General features: G+C 33.4%; 2 protein-coding genes across 2 annotated transcripts; one reads left to right on the forward strand and one right to left on the reverse strand.

The window, feature by feature from the left end:
• The first annotated feature begins 10,012 nt into the window (after positions 1–10,012).
• LOC108321414 (probable xyloglucan endotransglucosylase/hydrolase protein 33) lies at positions 10,013–11,856 on the forward strand. The gene is made up of 4 exons (XM_017553160.2): positions 10,013–10,499; positions 10,599–10,699; positions 10,868–11,076; positions 11,238–11,856. Exons 1-4 carry the CDS (start codon positions 10,271–10,273, stop codon positions 11,632–11,634), a joined length of 936 nt encoding a protein of 311 aa, XP_017408649.1. The 5' UTR covers positions 10,013–10,270; the 3' UTR covers positions 11,635–11,856.
• A 1,802-nt stretch (positions 11,857–13,658) lies between these two features.
• LOC108321408 (uncharacterized) lies at positions 13,659–14,198 on the reverse strand. The gene has a single exon (XM_017553153.1). It carries the CDS (start codon positions 14,196–14,198, stop codon positions 13,659–13,661), a length of 540 nt encoding a protein of 179 aa, XP_017408642.1.
• Positions 14,199–15,584: the final 1,386 nt, after the last annotated feature.

A 15,584-nucleotide genomic window follows, 5' to 3' on the forward strand; every position in this document is an offset into this window, starting at 1 on the left:
TCTTCCTACATTTAAATATGTACAAAATACCATAAAATCACCATATAAACGATACATTATATTTATCACACTCAGAATAAGCTAGAATACTATTGTACAACAATATGTTATCATTACAACAAGTAAATGTGTTAAATACTATTTTATATTTGTATTATATATTTTGCACAAGCTATCCACTAGTGCAGAAAGGGCATTTAACGTCTGTTATTCTGGCCTTTTAACATCAGCTCCATAACCGATGTTTTTGTGGGTGACATTAATCAAACGTCGGACACCAACATGCCCGAAGTCTTTATAGACGTCGGGTCATGCAGTAACCGACGTCTAAAGAGCTCCAAAGACGTTAGTTACTGCATTACCCCGACGTCTAAAGAGCTCCATGGACGCCGGACATTGCATTAACCGACGTCTACTGCAACTCGTGTCTTTAGGTAGACTAGTGTAGCACCTTCTTCCCTTTGCTAGTTTCGTCATAGAAAAGGTTGTGTCTTTTGGATCTCTTATGACATTTCAACCGAAAACCGAATCTGAGTCCTTGCCTAGTTCCATTAAAACCGACAATGAAAACGAATGGTGACAATAGAACTAGGCAAGGACCGAAGTTCGGTTTTGGGTTGAAATGCTATAAGACATCCAAAAGACGCAAGCTTTTCTTATGAGGAAACTAGCAAAGGGAGAATGTGGTACAACGCTACCCAAAGACACGAGAAAAACTACACCAAAACACAACAAAAACTCATTTTAATCGGTTCAAATGAAAGATAATCAACCAAAGACTAATATAATCGGAATAAAAGTACGTTTAAACAGTTCAAAAGAGACAAAAACGCACCTGGAAAAGCAATGCCGCGGAGAGAAAAGGCGAGAGAAGGAAGACGATGAAGTGCTCGAAACAGCGGATTTCATGTCTCATTTAACAGCAAACTAGACGTCGGCTCCCCAGGTGCCCCGACGTCTATTCTAAACTAGACGTCGGGGACCTCACTAATATGACGTCCAAAACAACTCTCACATGCCATTTTGATGTCTGTTAGCGTGATCGGACGTCTGTACGACTGAAAAAAATAATCTTCCATCTACTTGTCAGACATATACACGTCCGTTAGGAGGGGCACCGACGTCTATAATTAAATATAGACATCGGGGTGGCGGGATCGGACGTCTTGAAGGCGGAAAAAAATGACTTTTCACCTACCTGTCAGACATTAAGACGTAAACTAGTAAATTATTGATCAGTGACATTTTCGTAAATAAGTGGGCATATAGACGTCTGTTAGGAGGGGCCCCGACGTCTATAATGTTATAGACGTCGGGGCCCCTCCTAACAGACGTCTATATGCCCACTTATTTACAAAAATGCCACCGATTAATAATTTACGTTGATTATTTTGTTGTCAGACGTCTATGGGTGATGTTAAAGCCTAATTCTACACTAGTGATCCTACTATACTTTATGGACTGCTTGGTAATTGGTGTAGGAATTCTGAATTTCTGCACAAAAGAAAATAATTTCAATTAGTTATTAAAAAGACAAAGTTACAAATGTGATTAAATGCAATTATTACCGTATTTTAACGAGTTGTAATATGAGCACAGACGTTGTCATCCATTGCATTACATAATAAATGCACTCATATGAGTCAGTTTGTTTATTACACTACACACTACAATATATCACCACATGAAATTTAAGTTTACATAAAACTTCCACCAAGTCTACGTACCACTTCTTCAAACCGTGTTCTCTAACGTTCCTTATACGATTTAAATCCTTCTAGACATCAATGGTACGCAAAGTCACACATATTTTTAATTTCAATAATTACACTTGTTCATCTGCTGACCATTCCCTTTTTATGCATCATGATGGATCAAAAATCACGATTCTTTTCATCTATGTTAATTATATCGTTCTAATTGGCAATCATGATGCAAAGATATAATGCATTATTGACCTTCTCCATTCAATGTTTTGAATTAAAAAGCTTGGAGATTTAACGCATTTCCTTGGGCTCGAGGATGCTCGAAATTCAACTGGTATACATCTCTATTGAAGCATGTATATGCTAGATTTCCAACACCTTTGGTTCCAAAGTACTCCTTCAGTATTACGCTTCAACCTCTTGATGAAGTCGCTACTACTGGCTAGCTGATCTACTTAACCACAACCTGGCCTTATATCACTTTCCATCATCTTAGTCAGTTTCTCTCTTCTCCTACCAACATCCATCAATAGGTTACTAGCCATATTCTTCATTACCTTAAAGGTTCTCCTGGTTTTAGCCTTTTCTTTCATAGCAACTCACCCATCCAACTCAAAGTTTTGGTGTCTCGAATTTGGCAACTTATCCTGCTAAATGTAAACCATAACTGGCTTTTGTGTATATATTAGTCATTCACTTATTTCTTGGAGATCAAAGAAACAACAAACTGTTTCTTGTAGCTTATCTGAAGAAGAATATCGGGAAATGGTTAACATTTCTCCTCCATGATCTTTAGGTTCCTTTCACTTCACCAGCCTTTCTATACTTCAACAATATCCAAATTTCTTCTAACTTTGTCTTCCACTAGCACACAAAACATATTAAGATCAACTGTCATCTTGTTCATGAAAAAGTTGCTTTTAGACTCTTCAGATTGCTTCTCGTATCCAGTTCTTCACATATTGCTGATATTTTCACCAAAGCTTTGTCACAATAACCTTTTCACCACCTATGTTCCAAGCTAGGCCTCCGTAATCTCTACACCCTGCTTGAGGGGGTTGATAAACTCAGTCTTCATTGCTTTTGGCTCTTTGGTTAACTTGATGTTGCATGCATCTTTAGCTTAGCGTCGCGTAGCATAGTTGTTTCTGTTTTCTCTTTTCTATTAGTTTTCTATTCTTTCCTTTTGTATAGAAGCTTCTGTTCTCTCTCTTTTCGTTGGCCAACTTAGATATCAATAGTAATATATAGTCTTCTTTTCTATTAGTCTTTCTCTTTCTTTTCTATTTTCCTCTCAGCTTTCTTTTCCTTTTTTCTGGCTCAAGTGTTTTATCATCCTGAAGAATTAATATCTTATGAATCTTAACATAATTATTTGTGTTATTCATAAAAAACATACTTTGTATGTCGAAAGGGTCTTAACCATCACAGTTAAAATCTTAAAAGTATCAAAGATTAAATTCGTTAATAAACAATGCAACAATATTAATAATACAATAAAGTGATGGATGATTATAGGGACGGTAATGCATATTTATTATTTTTACTAATTTCTTATCTATTTTTGAGAAAAAAAAAATGAAGTAAAGCTTATTATATTCATTGTTTCGATTCATTTTTCACTTAAATATTGGTTTCACATGACAATATCTTTTATACTGGAGTTTTTATTGATTCCTGTGCAAAAGAATCTTTTATGATTTTCAAAATTGTTGGTCAATGATAATATATACAAATCTTGAATATATTAATTTGGTTCCTCAAAATTATTTATCAAGATTCACCAATGATAACACATGTGTAAATAAAGTATAATGATTAACTGATAAAAAAATATATTATGATTAAATAATGATCAAACTAAAATTAAAGATAATTATTTCTAACAAGTTAAAGATTCCAACGGTCCATGAAGGAAAAAACCTATTAAAAAGAATATAATTAGATAAATATCCTTAAATATGAACTACTATAACTTCTAAGAATTATCATAAAAGACCGAAGACTTTCAATGACATCCTAACACAAATCAGCAAAAAGTCATGTGATTTTACAAAAATGATCTCGTAAGAATAATTTTCAATAGTATTCATTTATTTGTACTCACAAAAAAAAATAGCAACTACATTAATAATGTTTTGTTAATTTTACTTTGAATTATTTTTATTATTATTATTATTATTATTATTATTATTAGTATTATATGATAAATATAAATATTTATGTACGTTTGCGTTATGTAATTTAGACATAATTGTTTATAGGATAAATATTAATAAAATATTTACATATTATATGTTATAATAACATTAACCAATTAAAAAGTAATAAAAAATAAAATTATAATGAATAAATAAATTTACTCACTTTGAAATTATTTTGTGCTCTCCTTAACTTAATGTACTCAAATTCATTTTTTACATATTTTCATTATCTTTGTTTACTTTTACTCCCAACTGAGGTTAATATTTCCATTTAGTAGATGAACAGTGTTTTGATTGTGACGTGTAACGCCCTATTTTTCTACATAATCTAATGAACGTATTCAAATATATAATTACGAGACATGAAATTCTTCTCCTAATGGTTGCTATTTCCCCCTTCAAAATATCATTACACCACTTTTATTTTCAGTATGTAAATGTGACAGGTAATTCAAATTAGGAAAATATGGTAATAAAGTGTAAATTAGTACAAATTTCCTGAGAAACTCATACCTTTTGACAAAAAAACAGTAATTAGTAACAGGATTAATAAATTTTTTAGCCATAAATTCGTAACCAACTTCATAATGAATACAGTAGTGACATTGATATTTCTGTATATATATACTATAATTTATCATATGAAAAATGTTAATGTCACACATTTCATTACCAGGTGAAATACTAAATAGAGTAAACTTCACTTTTGTAGTGAAATAATAAAAAAAAATCAATAGAAAGTGGCTTGCAGCATTGTTCTACCATTCTGAGAATGGAGAAAAAAGTGGCAACATGTTGACAAATAAAGCACCTTAAATACAGTAGCAGCTTTCTGTTTTTAATTCCCCTCCAAGCAAAGCTGTATCGCAAAATCTCATAAAAATCAACTCCGCGTCTACAAAACAGTAAAAAAACTATTATATGTTAATTTTTATTGATATTAAAAATTACATTTAATAAAAAAAAATTTCAATAAATTATATTTTTGTTTAAGATAAAGAGGATGATTAGTTATTGAATTGGTTTAATGTGTCGGTAGGTCCTCATTTTGGTCAGAAATTTCAAATAGGTCCCTTTTCCATTTTTTTCGTCTCAATTGAGTACTTTTTTGTGTAAAATTTGAGCAATTAAAGGTCTGCTGTCAAATTGGGCAAACGGCCGTTTAAATGTTGGTTATGTAGCATGGTCAAAGTTCACATTAATGAGTCATGGCATTATAAACGAATTTTGTATTAAAAATTATGAATGCATAGTGGTGTAATCAGTTTTTTGGAAGGGTAAAGTGAGAATAATAAAAACTTTTAAGTGTAGACCCCTTTAATTGACAAATGTAATTGAGATTGGGAAAAAAATTGAGGGTAGGGTTCGTGTGAGGAACAAATTAGCGTTGGAAGTTGGAAGAAGGCCTTCCTGCCTACGCCATGAATTGGATTCTGTGTGTTTTTTATTCACAGGTTAATGGAGACGAAGGAGAAAGTGGCGGTGCAATGGTGGTCGAGGCGATTTAGGCTTCAACAGCGACGACGATGATGCTTGGTGATGGTGGAGAAGATTCTGGGTTGGTTTCTGGTGGTGCGCCTCTTGTGGTTTTCTGCTTGCAGGTTGACGATGAAGACGCGAGGGAAATGGTTGCGCCACTGCGGAGGTTTGGCGAGAGACTGACATTTCTATTCTTCTCTGGATTTTGCTTTGCAGTCCGGTGATGTAGATGACGAACTCGCGAGGAGTGGCGCGATTTGCGATTCAGCTGGGTGCCATGGAGGACTCGCGACTCGGTGTTGATGAGATTTATGATGGCACGCACAGGAGAAAGCTTACGGTGCTCCGGTGATGGTGGATGGAGAAGATTTCGCTCCCTGGTGGTTGCCGTGGAGGCGCTGCAGATCTATGTTTCTGGTGGAGATGACGAAGATGCGAACTTGGCTTGCGACATTAGGGAGGTCGAGAACAAGGGAGGCTTTGCGTGGCGGTCATGGAGGTTGCAATGATGGCTGCACTTAAAGTTTTTTTATTATTCCCACTTTACCCTTCCAAAAAGTTGATTACACCACTATGCATTCATAATTTTTAATACAAAATTCGTTTATAATGCCACATCTCATTAACGTGAACTCTAACCATGACACATAACCAACATTTAAACGGTCGTTTCCCAATTTGACGACAGGTCTTTAATTGCTCAAATTTTACACAAAAAATGACCCAATTGACAGGTCTTTAATTGCTCAAATTTTACACAAAAAATGACCCAATTGAGACGAAAAAAAGTAAGGGGACCTATTTGAAATTCCTGACCAAAATGGAAACCTATTGAGACCTTAAACCTATTGAATTTGTAATTAAAAATGTATTTTTTCTGTCCAATTTTATTTTTCGATATTTTTTATTTATGGATTTTGAAAGTTTTTTTTACTTGGCAGTTGAAATTTTTGTTTGGATTGAATTACAAAATTAATTAATTAGGTTAAAGTTTAGTTTTTTTACGCAATGAAGATAAAATCTCTCATGTAACAAAACTATGGATAGTGTAACAATAAGAAAGTTAAATAAATTAATTACAACAATTTAATAGATAATTATATAAAAAATCTTGAAAAATAATTTTTAAATAAAATATTTCTTTATTAATTTAGCTTTATGTTTTTCAAATCTTTGAGTTAACCTTAGGTGTAACATCTCATTTTAATAATATAAAACTATTAATAAAATGTTACAAATATTATAATTAACGAGAAAACAAACACCTGGTTAACGAAAACCTAACTATGTCGTTACTTCACCTTTATCCCGCGTTGGATCAACTAAAAAGACGTTCCCATAAGCTTACACCCTTTATAAGGTGATCATGGAAAAAGAGAAAACAAGCACACACAAATAGACAAATACAAAAGGGTAAGCTAATATAAAAAGAACAAAACATGGAATTCACAAACTATCATGCATTATATTTCACTTTCAAACCTAAGCACAATACCTAAACATATTATAACATCTAGGTTGTACATTTGTAGTAGTGGAACAGCTGGCCCACCCCAACCTACCACACAAGATTGGTTCGTTCAAACGCCCTTTGTCGCCCCTAGACTAGGACCTCCTAATACTCTCACCACATGACTCACCCTTCTCTACTTGAGAATGGATGACCATTAGAGAGTTAGAATAACCCCGAAGACCGAGCTCCTACAATAAAACATACACTACTTGAAACATCCATCAAGAATTTCACCTTAGAAACTCTTTTCAAACTATACTTTAAATACATATATAACCTCATGTATAAACCATCATATAATTCAATAGTTACTTTTAAACAAATATCAAATAATTAATATAGTTCAACGTTACAAGAAAACAAAAGAAAGAAAACCTCAAAACATGATCTGAACAGGTTTTTCAATGCATGTTTTATCCCAACGAAAAAAGAACTCTTTTGCTTAGTGAGGACTCTTGCCCATCCACTGCTACAACAAGCTTCTCCCTCAAACTAACTCGTCCAACCCCCTTGACTCGCTCTACGAATATAGAAACAATGAGTTCTGATTGCCCAACAACTATGCTCATCCAGCGACTATGCTCGCTCAACGAGATTGCAGAATAATAATTCTCCAGAATTTGAACCTACCAACCTTAAACTTCCTTACCTTAAACGTACCTCCTAATACACATATGAACCAAACCACTAATCTATACCCTAAGTATAACTTACTAACATGTTTATGATTAAACTTAAGCATCACTAAAACTATTTTCCCATCAATTAGACTCATCAATATCCAAATCACCATTTAAAAGCTCAACACTCAAGTCTATCCCTTTCTAATCATATTTTGGTAAACTAAAAGTCCAAACAAGTTCCAAATGGCCTAAAAACAGACCATAAACCTCAAATTTATCAATTTAACCCTTATCTCAAAATTCACATATCAAAACTCCTTATTTTAAACCAAATCTAGCCTACAACTCCACTTAATTACAACTTTTCATTTCAACTTCATATTGATCAACTATTGTTCTAGACAAGTTTAAAATGATCTAAAAACATACCTTAAACATTATTTATCTCTCTAAAACTCCTCCTTTAGAAATTCACCTATCAAAACCTCAATTTAGACTAAAAACCAGTCTAACAACACCCTCCATTTCCTACTTTCAACTCTACATCAGATTTGTATCTATAGAACTTCAAAACAGTAGCATCCAAAGTTCACACCACTATCAAATCCAAGCATACACCGAAATATTCATTAATAGGAAATTATTCACTCATCAATATACAACATCACTTAACAATCATTTCAATTAATATGATATTCAACCAAGCATAAATTCCACTAGCTATCAAATAAAACTTCATACAATTCTCATATGAAAATTAAAGCGAATATTAGCTTCCCTTACCTGATAGAAGACCAAATCGCTCTAGAAAGCCTAAAACAACTCTAACTTACAAAAATTCCTATGTGTTCCTACGAATAACAAAAACACAATAGGGTACACCGTTAAGACCATTGATCAGTAAAGAGTCTTATAAAAGACTCAAACTTCACATGCAAGACAAAAAGAGCTAGCATGCAAGGTAAACAAAATCGACCAAAGAAGGAAACATAAAGTCAACTTACTCTATTGAAGAAACTAATCGGTTAGACTCGAAATTTTCATCGCTGTGATCACTCAGGTAGTCTTTGATCTTCACACAGTACAAGAACTCCTAAAGAAAAATCAAAGAATTTTAGAAAAGTGGTTTCTAAAAAGATGATGTGTTTTAAAATAATGAAACTCTATAACGAAATTATTTATATTAAAACCTTTTAATATTAAAATACCATTTTCTAAAATACCACTTCTAAAATACTATTTTGTAGATCTTTATATTATATAAAACTTAAATAAAATTTATTTGAAAATTTTAATATTTACATTGGATAAAAAATAAAGATGAATAACATAATAAGATTAAAAAAAAAAAACTTTGAAACCTTTACTTGAGGTAGACTCAAGTTTGGTATTGTGTGAATGATTCGTTATCTCAAAGATGAGGTCAATTAATGAGGAAATTAGTGGAAGAAAAAGTTTGCGTGAATTCTATCCATTAATAAATTTTGAAACCCTTTTGGGTAGATGGACGGAAGTTGGTCCTACCTGCATATTTGTCCATGCTAATTGCTATCTATCACAATCTCTACCTTGTTTTCATTCGCCTATTTAAGATTGAGTAAGCAATTGAGTGCTGCAGGAAAATGTAATTCTGTGCCATAACTCTGAGTGTGACAACTACCACCCACACGTCCTTTTTCTTTCAATGCGATCCCTGCAACCTTTTCATTCTACTACTACACTACAAAAGAAAAATTACAAAAACCAACGTGAACGTGCGTAGTCTGAGATGTACTAAGTTATTTTTCTGTCGCATCAGATTCCTCTGCATGCCAGCTAAGTCACCTCTGTCACATTTGCTCAATCGGTATATCATACTTTAGTTAGCTTCATTACCTTTATTAAACGCTAATCCAATCTTGTACATTCATTGATTCTCCTGATTAGTCCATTTTACTGTGATTTTTACCTACCACCACACCATTTTCAGCTTAGCAATTTAAGTAGAAACCAGACATGCATTTAAGAGATTGCTAGATCTGGGAACTCAGACTAAATTTCTATGCCAATTCAACCCAACTCAACTATGCTAGTTTCGTTCCTCGCTTTATCTTATTTCTTCTTCCAATAGCATTATCATTTAAAGCCTCTAAATTAGATCATGTAATGTTAAACAGTATAAGTATTAGATAACATGATAGGACTTAGAAATCTAGTGCTGATTAAAATAAACTGCTTGAATTTAAGAGGGTAAATGGAATACTAATACTTGAGTGAAGGAAAAGTGTAGGTACTGATGTTGATGTATGGTCTTCATCATTGTGCAAATTGGAAGACAAATCCAATAAAAGTTTACGCGTTTTTATGAGAATTAGTTGCTCCCAATTGGATCACAGCTACAAATACAAATTTAGAAGAATAAGACATGTAACAGATGCTACAGCCATGCAGGGAAGAGTGAGGTTCCCCATCAAACATTAACTTAAAACTCCATTCCCATTTCATGCTGCCAATATTAGGCCAGCCCCACAACACAAGCCCTGCCAAACCTAAACAAATCACCCCCACATGACTCTTTGGATCTTTGCCTTTATGATCCAAGACACCTATCAGAAAAGATACTGTGAAATGACTAAAGGAAAAAGGCAATTAGCCACTGGCCAGCTAGAAAACAACTAAGCAAAAACTACGAGCCCCATTCATTAAACCACACCCAATATATACCCAATCAATCTGACATGTTTTCTCCTCACATGTCCACAAAACATGGCACTTTGGCAACAAAAGCTAGGCTTCTCATATCTACTAATCCTTTGCTTAGCCACTGTGGTTTCTTCACACAACAGACCTTTTACAGTTCCAACTGTCACACGCTTGACGGATTCTTTTCCTACTGTCCCAATTGATCAAGCTTTTTCTAAGGCCTTTGGGGCCTCCAATGTCCAGTTTCTCAGCAATGGGTCCACGGCCACACTGGCTCTCGACAAACTCTCAGGTTAATATGAACAACCTCTTCATTTAGTCAAGTTATTGAAAGTTTACAAGTTCCTTGTTTTGTTTTAATCATTTCATAACAAAGGCTATTATTCTATAGGTTCCGGCTTGGTGTCACAAAGAAGATACTACTATGGATTCTTCAGTGCTGCAATCAAATTGCCCTCTGGTTTGTCACCTGGAGTTGTTGTTGCTTTTTATGTAAGCTCACTTCTTCTATGCTTAAGATTCTTCTGTTATCATACATGGATGGTTGCACAGCACACAGTACAAACACAGACACTTACTTCATTGAGAGAATTTTTTCTTACTGATATGTACCATTGAGGTAATGAATGTCGTCAAGAAATTAACTCGAGAAAACATCAGCTGTCTAATGCAGATAAATTCCCTCACAACCATGATGAAATAGACATTGAAATTTTGGGTCATGATAAAAGAAATGACTGGGTTATTCAAACGAATGTCTATGCCAATGGAAGTGTCAGCACAGGGAGAGAAGAGAAATTCTATTTCTGGTTCGACCCAACACAGCAGTATCATCTTTACAGCATCTTGTGGAACAGTTATCATACAGTGTAAGTTAGATAAGTCTTGTTTCAGTCTTGGAATTGAAAGAATATCACAATGGAAATACTTTGCATGATTAGTCTTTGATTTCTTATCTTCCTTTTCTATAATGAAAAATTGTATCCTAAATAGCAACATACTCACAATAACCCAATTGCGGATTTTGTAGGTTCTTAGTGGACAATGTTCCAGTGAGGGAATTCATACATAGCAACACAAATCCTTCTATTTATCCATCAAAACCAATGTCGGTGTATGCCACAATATGGGATGGTTCAGAATGGGCTACTCATGGAGGCAAATACCCAGTTAACTACAAGTATGCACCATTTGTTGCTTCATTTGCACAAGTAAAACAGAGTGGCTGCATATCTGATCCCACAGCACCAGTTTCTGCATGTTCTAAGGTCAACCCTTCTGCCCAAGACCCAGTCAATGGACCAGAGTTTACTAAGCTATCACAGCAGCAAGTAGCAGCTATGGATTGGGCAAGGAGGAAACTCATGTTTTACTCTTACTGCAATGACAGACCCAGATTCAAAGTCATGCCACCAGAATGCCACTAATACAAATTTATTCACAAAAATTACGAAAAGAGAATTTCTGAAAACAATTTATGGGAAATCATGAAGGAAGCTATATATCCAAGTCATTTTTTATATATTTTTTTTCACCTGAGTGGAGAATAACACTATTGTTGGAAGTTAAATTCTTTGCCTCTATCTGAACGCAGGTATCAGAAGAAGATGGATAAATTAATTGATATAATATACTTTTGTATGTATCTATACAAATTTTAAGTCTATAAACTCTATTTTAAGTCTATAAACTCTATATATAATTTAGTGATATCTAAGGATGATTCCTGTATCCAAATGTGGGATATTATGTGAGACAATGAGTAATTGAGAAAACATTGTAGTTGTAAGTTGTTGCTTCTGAAATGGCTTAATTATGGTTTGTGTTAAAAGGGCAAGAAGTGACTATTTTGGGCATGTACGAAATAAGAATATTGACCTAAAATGGAGAGATGAAATAATATAATTAGGCCATCCATAGGCATGGCATTTGAAAAGGGTTATAAGAAACATAGGTAGCTTCTTTAATCAGTGGATATTAGGGTTTAGTTGGAACCTCAGCAGACAGCAAACAGCGTAGACAAACTAAGTTTAGTTGTGTATAGCCTTTAGCTATGGGGCTGAAATTGGAGAAACATATTCACTGGGAAATCACTAATGAATTTAGAATTTGGGGTTCAGTGTTTATACTTTTAATTTTATTTATAAAATTATAACAACAAAACTCTACATAACACAATATTAATAATACAGCTAGAGTGAACATTACAATTAAAATATAAGATATCTTTACTAAAGTTTATTAAATATTTCTTTGTTCTTTATTTTGTAATATTCTGAACTCTAGAGTGTCATTTATTGTTTTAAGAAACATGTATCTAGTTAGAGAATAACCAATAAAAATATATATTCATCGGATTTGAATTAAATTTTTTCAAATTTTTGTTTTCCATAATTTAAAACAAAATATTTGCATCCAAAATTCTTAAATGAAAAATATTTAGCTTTCTTCCTTTAAATAATTCATAATAAATACATTTTAAAATAGGACGAATAAGCATTATATTTAAAACGTAACATGCAGTCAGTCCAAAAATGTTTTGAAATTTTTGATTCATTCAATAAAGTTCTTGCAAGTTTTCTAAAGATTTATTCTTCCTTTCTAGAACCTCATTTTGTTGTGGAGTTCGAACTGTAAAAAAGTTATGAAAAATTTCAAGTTCTTCACAAAATTTTTCAAATGATTCATTTTGAAATTTTCCTCCATGATCACTATGAATAAATTTAATTTTCAAACCCTTTTCATTTTGAACTTGTTTCGCAAACATTTTGAAAACTTTGAAAGTTTCACCTTTTTGAGTAATAAAGAATGTTCATGTATATCTTGCATAGTCATCAACAATAACTAAAGCATAATAATTTTTCTCAAAACTTTTTTATTCTTGAAGGACCAAATAAATCCATGTGCAAGAGTTCTAAGGATTTTACACTCAAAACAATATTTTTCAAATTAAAAGATGATTTAACTTGTTAACCCTTTTGACATGCAACAGATGGTTTGTCTTTTATAAAATTGAGTTTTGGTAGACCAATTACTAAGTCTTTAGATATGAGTCTATTCAATTGTTGTATATGAATATGAGCAGCTCTCTTATGCCACAACCATGGATTTTCTTCTTTTACAACTAAATATGAAATATTTTTATTTGAAACATTTTTCAAATCAATTAAATAAATATTTGCATGTCTAATACCTTTCAAAGCAACTTAAGAAGAATTTTTTTCATGAATAGTGCAATAATTGGGTTCGAATGTTATTTTGAAACCCTTGTCACATAATTGACTAATACTAAGAAGGTTGTGCTTCAAACCTTCAACAACAATACACCTTTAATCATCAAGTTATTTGCACTTCCTATGTCTCTTACTCCGAGGATCTTTCCCTTGTTATTGTTACCATATGTGACATAGCCTAGTTCTTTCTTTCAGAAGTTTGTAAATTTCTTTATATCTCATGTCATGTGCCTTGAACAACCACTATCAAGGTACCACATGGACTTCCTGGATTTAGAACTTATTTGATTTTCAAAGATGTCATCATCAGCCATCAAACATATGTTGGCTTGCTCATTAGAGTCGCTTGAGCTTGTTGTAGAATCATTATCTTCCTCCCAAGCAATATATGCCTTCTTCTTCTTGAAGAACTTTTTTTGGCCTCTTTCTTCACCCTTCTTTGGGATTGGACAATCTGCCTTCATGTGTCCTTTCTCACTGCAATCATAACAATGATAATTTGGTGAAGATTCCTTGTTTTCCTTCTTTTTGCCTTTGAATCTTCTTCTTCTTTTGAACTTCATGAACTTATTAAATTTCTTAACGAAGAGACCCACATCATCCTTATCTTCTTCAGAGTCATCTTCTTCTTTAAGACTTTTATCAATCTCTGATTTGAACGCTAAGGTTTTTTTATTACTTTTTTCTTCATCCTTGTTCAATCTTCCGAGATCTAGTTCATGTTCTCTCAACTTACCAAACAATGCAGCTATTGACATGGTGTTTAGGTTTATGACTCACTTATGGCAGTCACTTTTGGTTGTCAAGTTCTGTCCAAAGATTTAAGAATTTTGATATTTAATTCGTCATTTTCAAAGGACTTACCTAACCCAATGAGATTATTCACTATATGCGTGAAGCACATTTGGACATCTATATAATTGTTTCTCCTTGCTTCATGCGGAACATCTTGTACTCTTGGGTTAGAGTATTTCTTTTCGCTCTTCTAACATCATCAGTTCCTTCATGGGTGACTCTCAACATCTCCCACATTTCTTGAGCATTTTTATAGGTTGAGATCTTGTAAAACTCATCAATAGTTAGAGCAGATGATATAATGTTACGAGCCTTAACATCATGTTAGAATCTTCTTTTATCTTCAGCATTCCATTGCTATCGCGGTTTAGGTTCGTGCAAATTTTTAATAAATACAGTAGGAACAAAAGGACCACTTGTGACAGTTTCCCAAATCTCACTATCAATAGATTCCATGAAAATTTGCAATCTCACTTTCTAAATAGTATTCTCCAGTAAACAATGGAAGTTTACTGATAGAGGCACCCTCAGCGAATGTTTGATATGGCCTCGTCATTTTGAATTACTATCAAAGCAAACTCTGATACCAACTGCCAGAGTGGTGCAGCGGAATGGTTAACACGTTCAACAAACCAAGAACGGGATGAATTAGTTTCTTATCGTAAATCATTCTTTTAATAATGTTTTCATAAATATAAAAATTCCTTAAAACAATTTAAACAAATTAAAGAGTAAGGACGAGCGAAAATTGCACAAGTAATTTTTATACTGGTTTAGATCGCACAGATCCTACGTCCAATTGTTAATCTCAACCAAGAATTAACGTTCCACCAGCACAAACCAACAAATTGTTACAATCACAAAGAAAATAAACAAGTTAAAGGTTAAAACACCTCTCTTGTTACCCCAAGAGATGAAACTTAGTTCCCCTGAAACCCACAAGGGATGAACACCTCCTCTGAATGCTTCACGGAGGATGACCACCTCCTTTGAATCTTCACAAAGGATGACAAACTTTCAACTCAGCAACAACAACATCACTCAATCACATTCTTAGTGAAAGCTCTCGCTCTATGCCAAGACGTCAAGTTTTCAAAACCACAGCGCAAGGGTTACACAAAACCTAGAACACTTATCACCGCATACAACATATAAGAATTCCAAAATACACTTATTTCGTATCTTGTATATTAGAATGAGAGTCCCAATCTAATTTATAGAGATCACTCAAGGATACCTCCAAAAATGTGTTATCAGTTATTTAACGTGTAATAATCGATTATCCAGATATGGTAATCGATTATGCATCAATGAATGCACAACGGTCAAAAACATGTTTGAAAAATCTC

Source organism: Vigna angularis, chromosome 1 (assembly GCF_016808095.1).
Source record: "Vigna angularis cultivar LongXiaoDou No.4 chromosome 1, ASM1680809v1, whole genome shotgun sequence".
Classification (NCBI taxonomy): domain Eukaryota; kingdom Viridiplantae; phylum Streptophyta; class Magnoliopsida; order Fabales; family Fabaceae; genus Vigna; species Vigna angularis.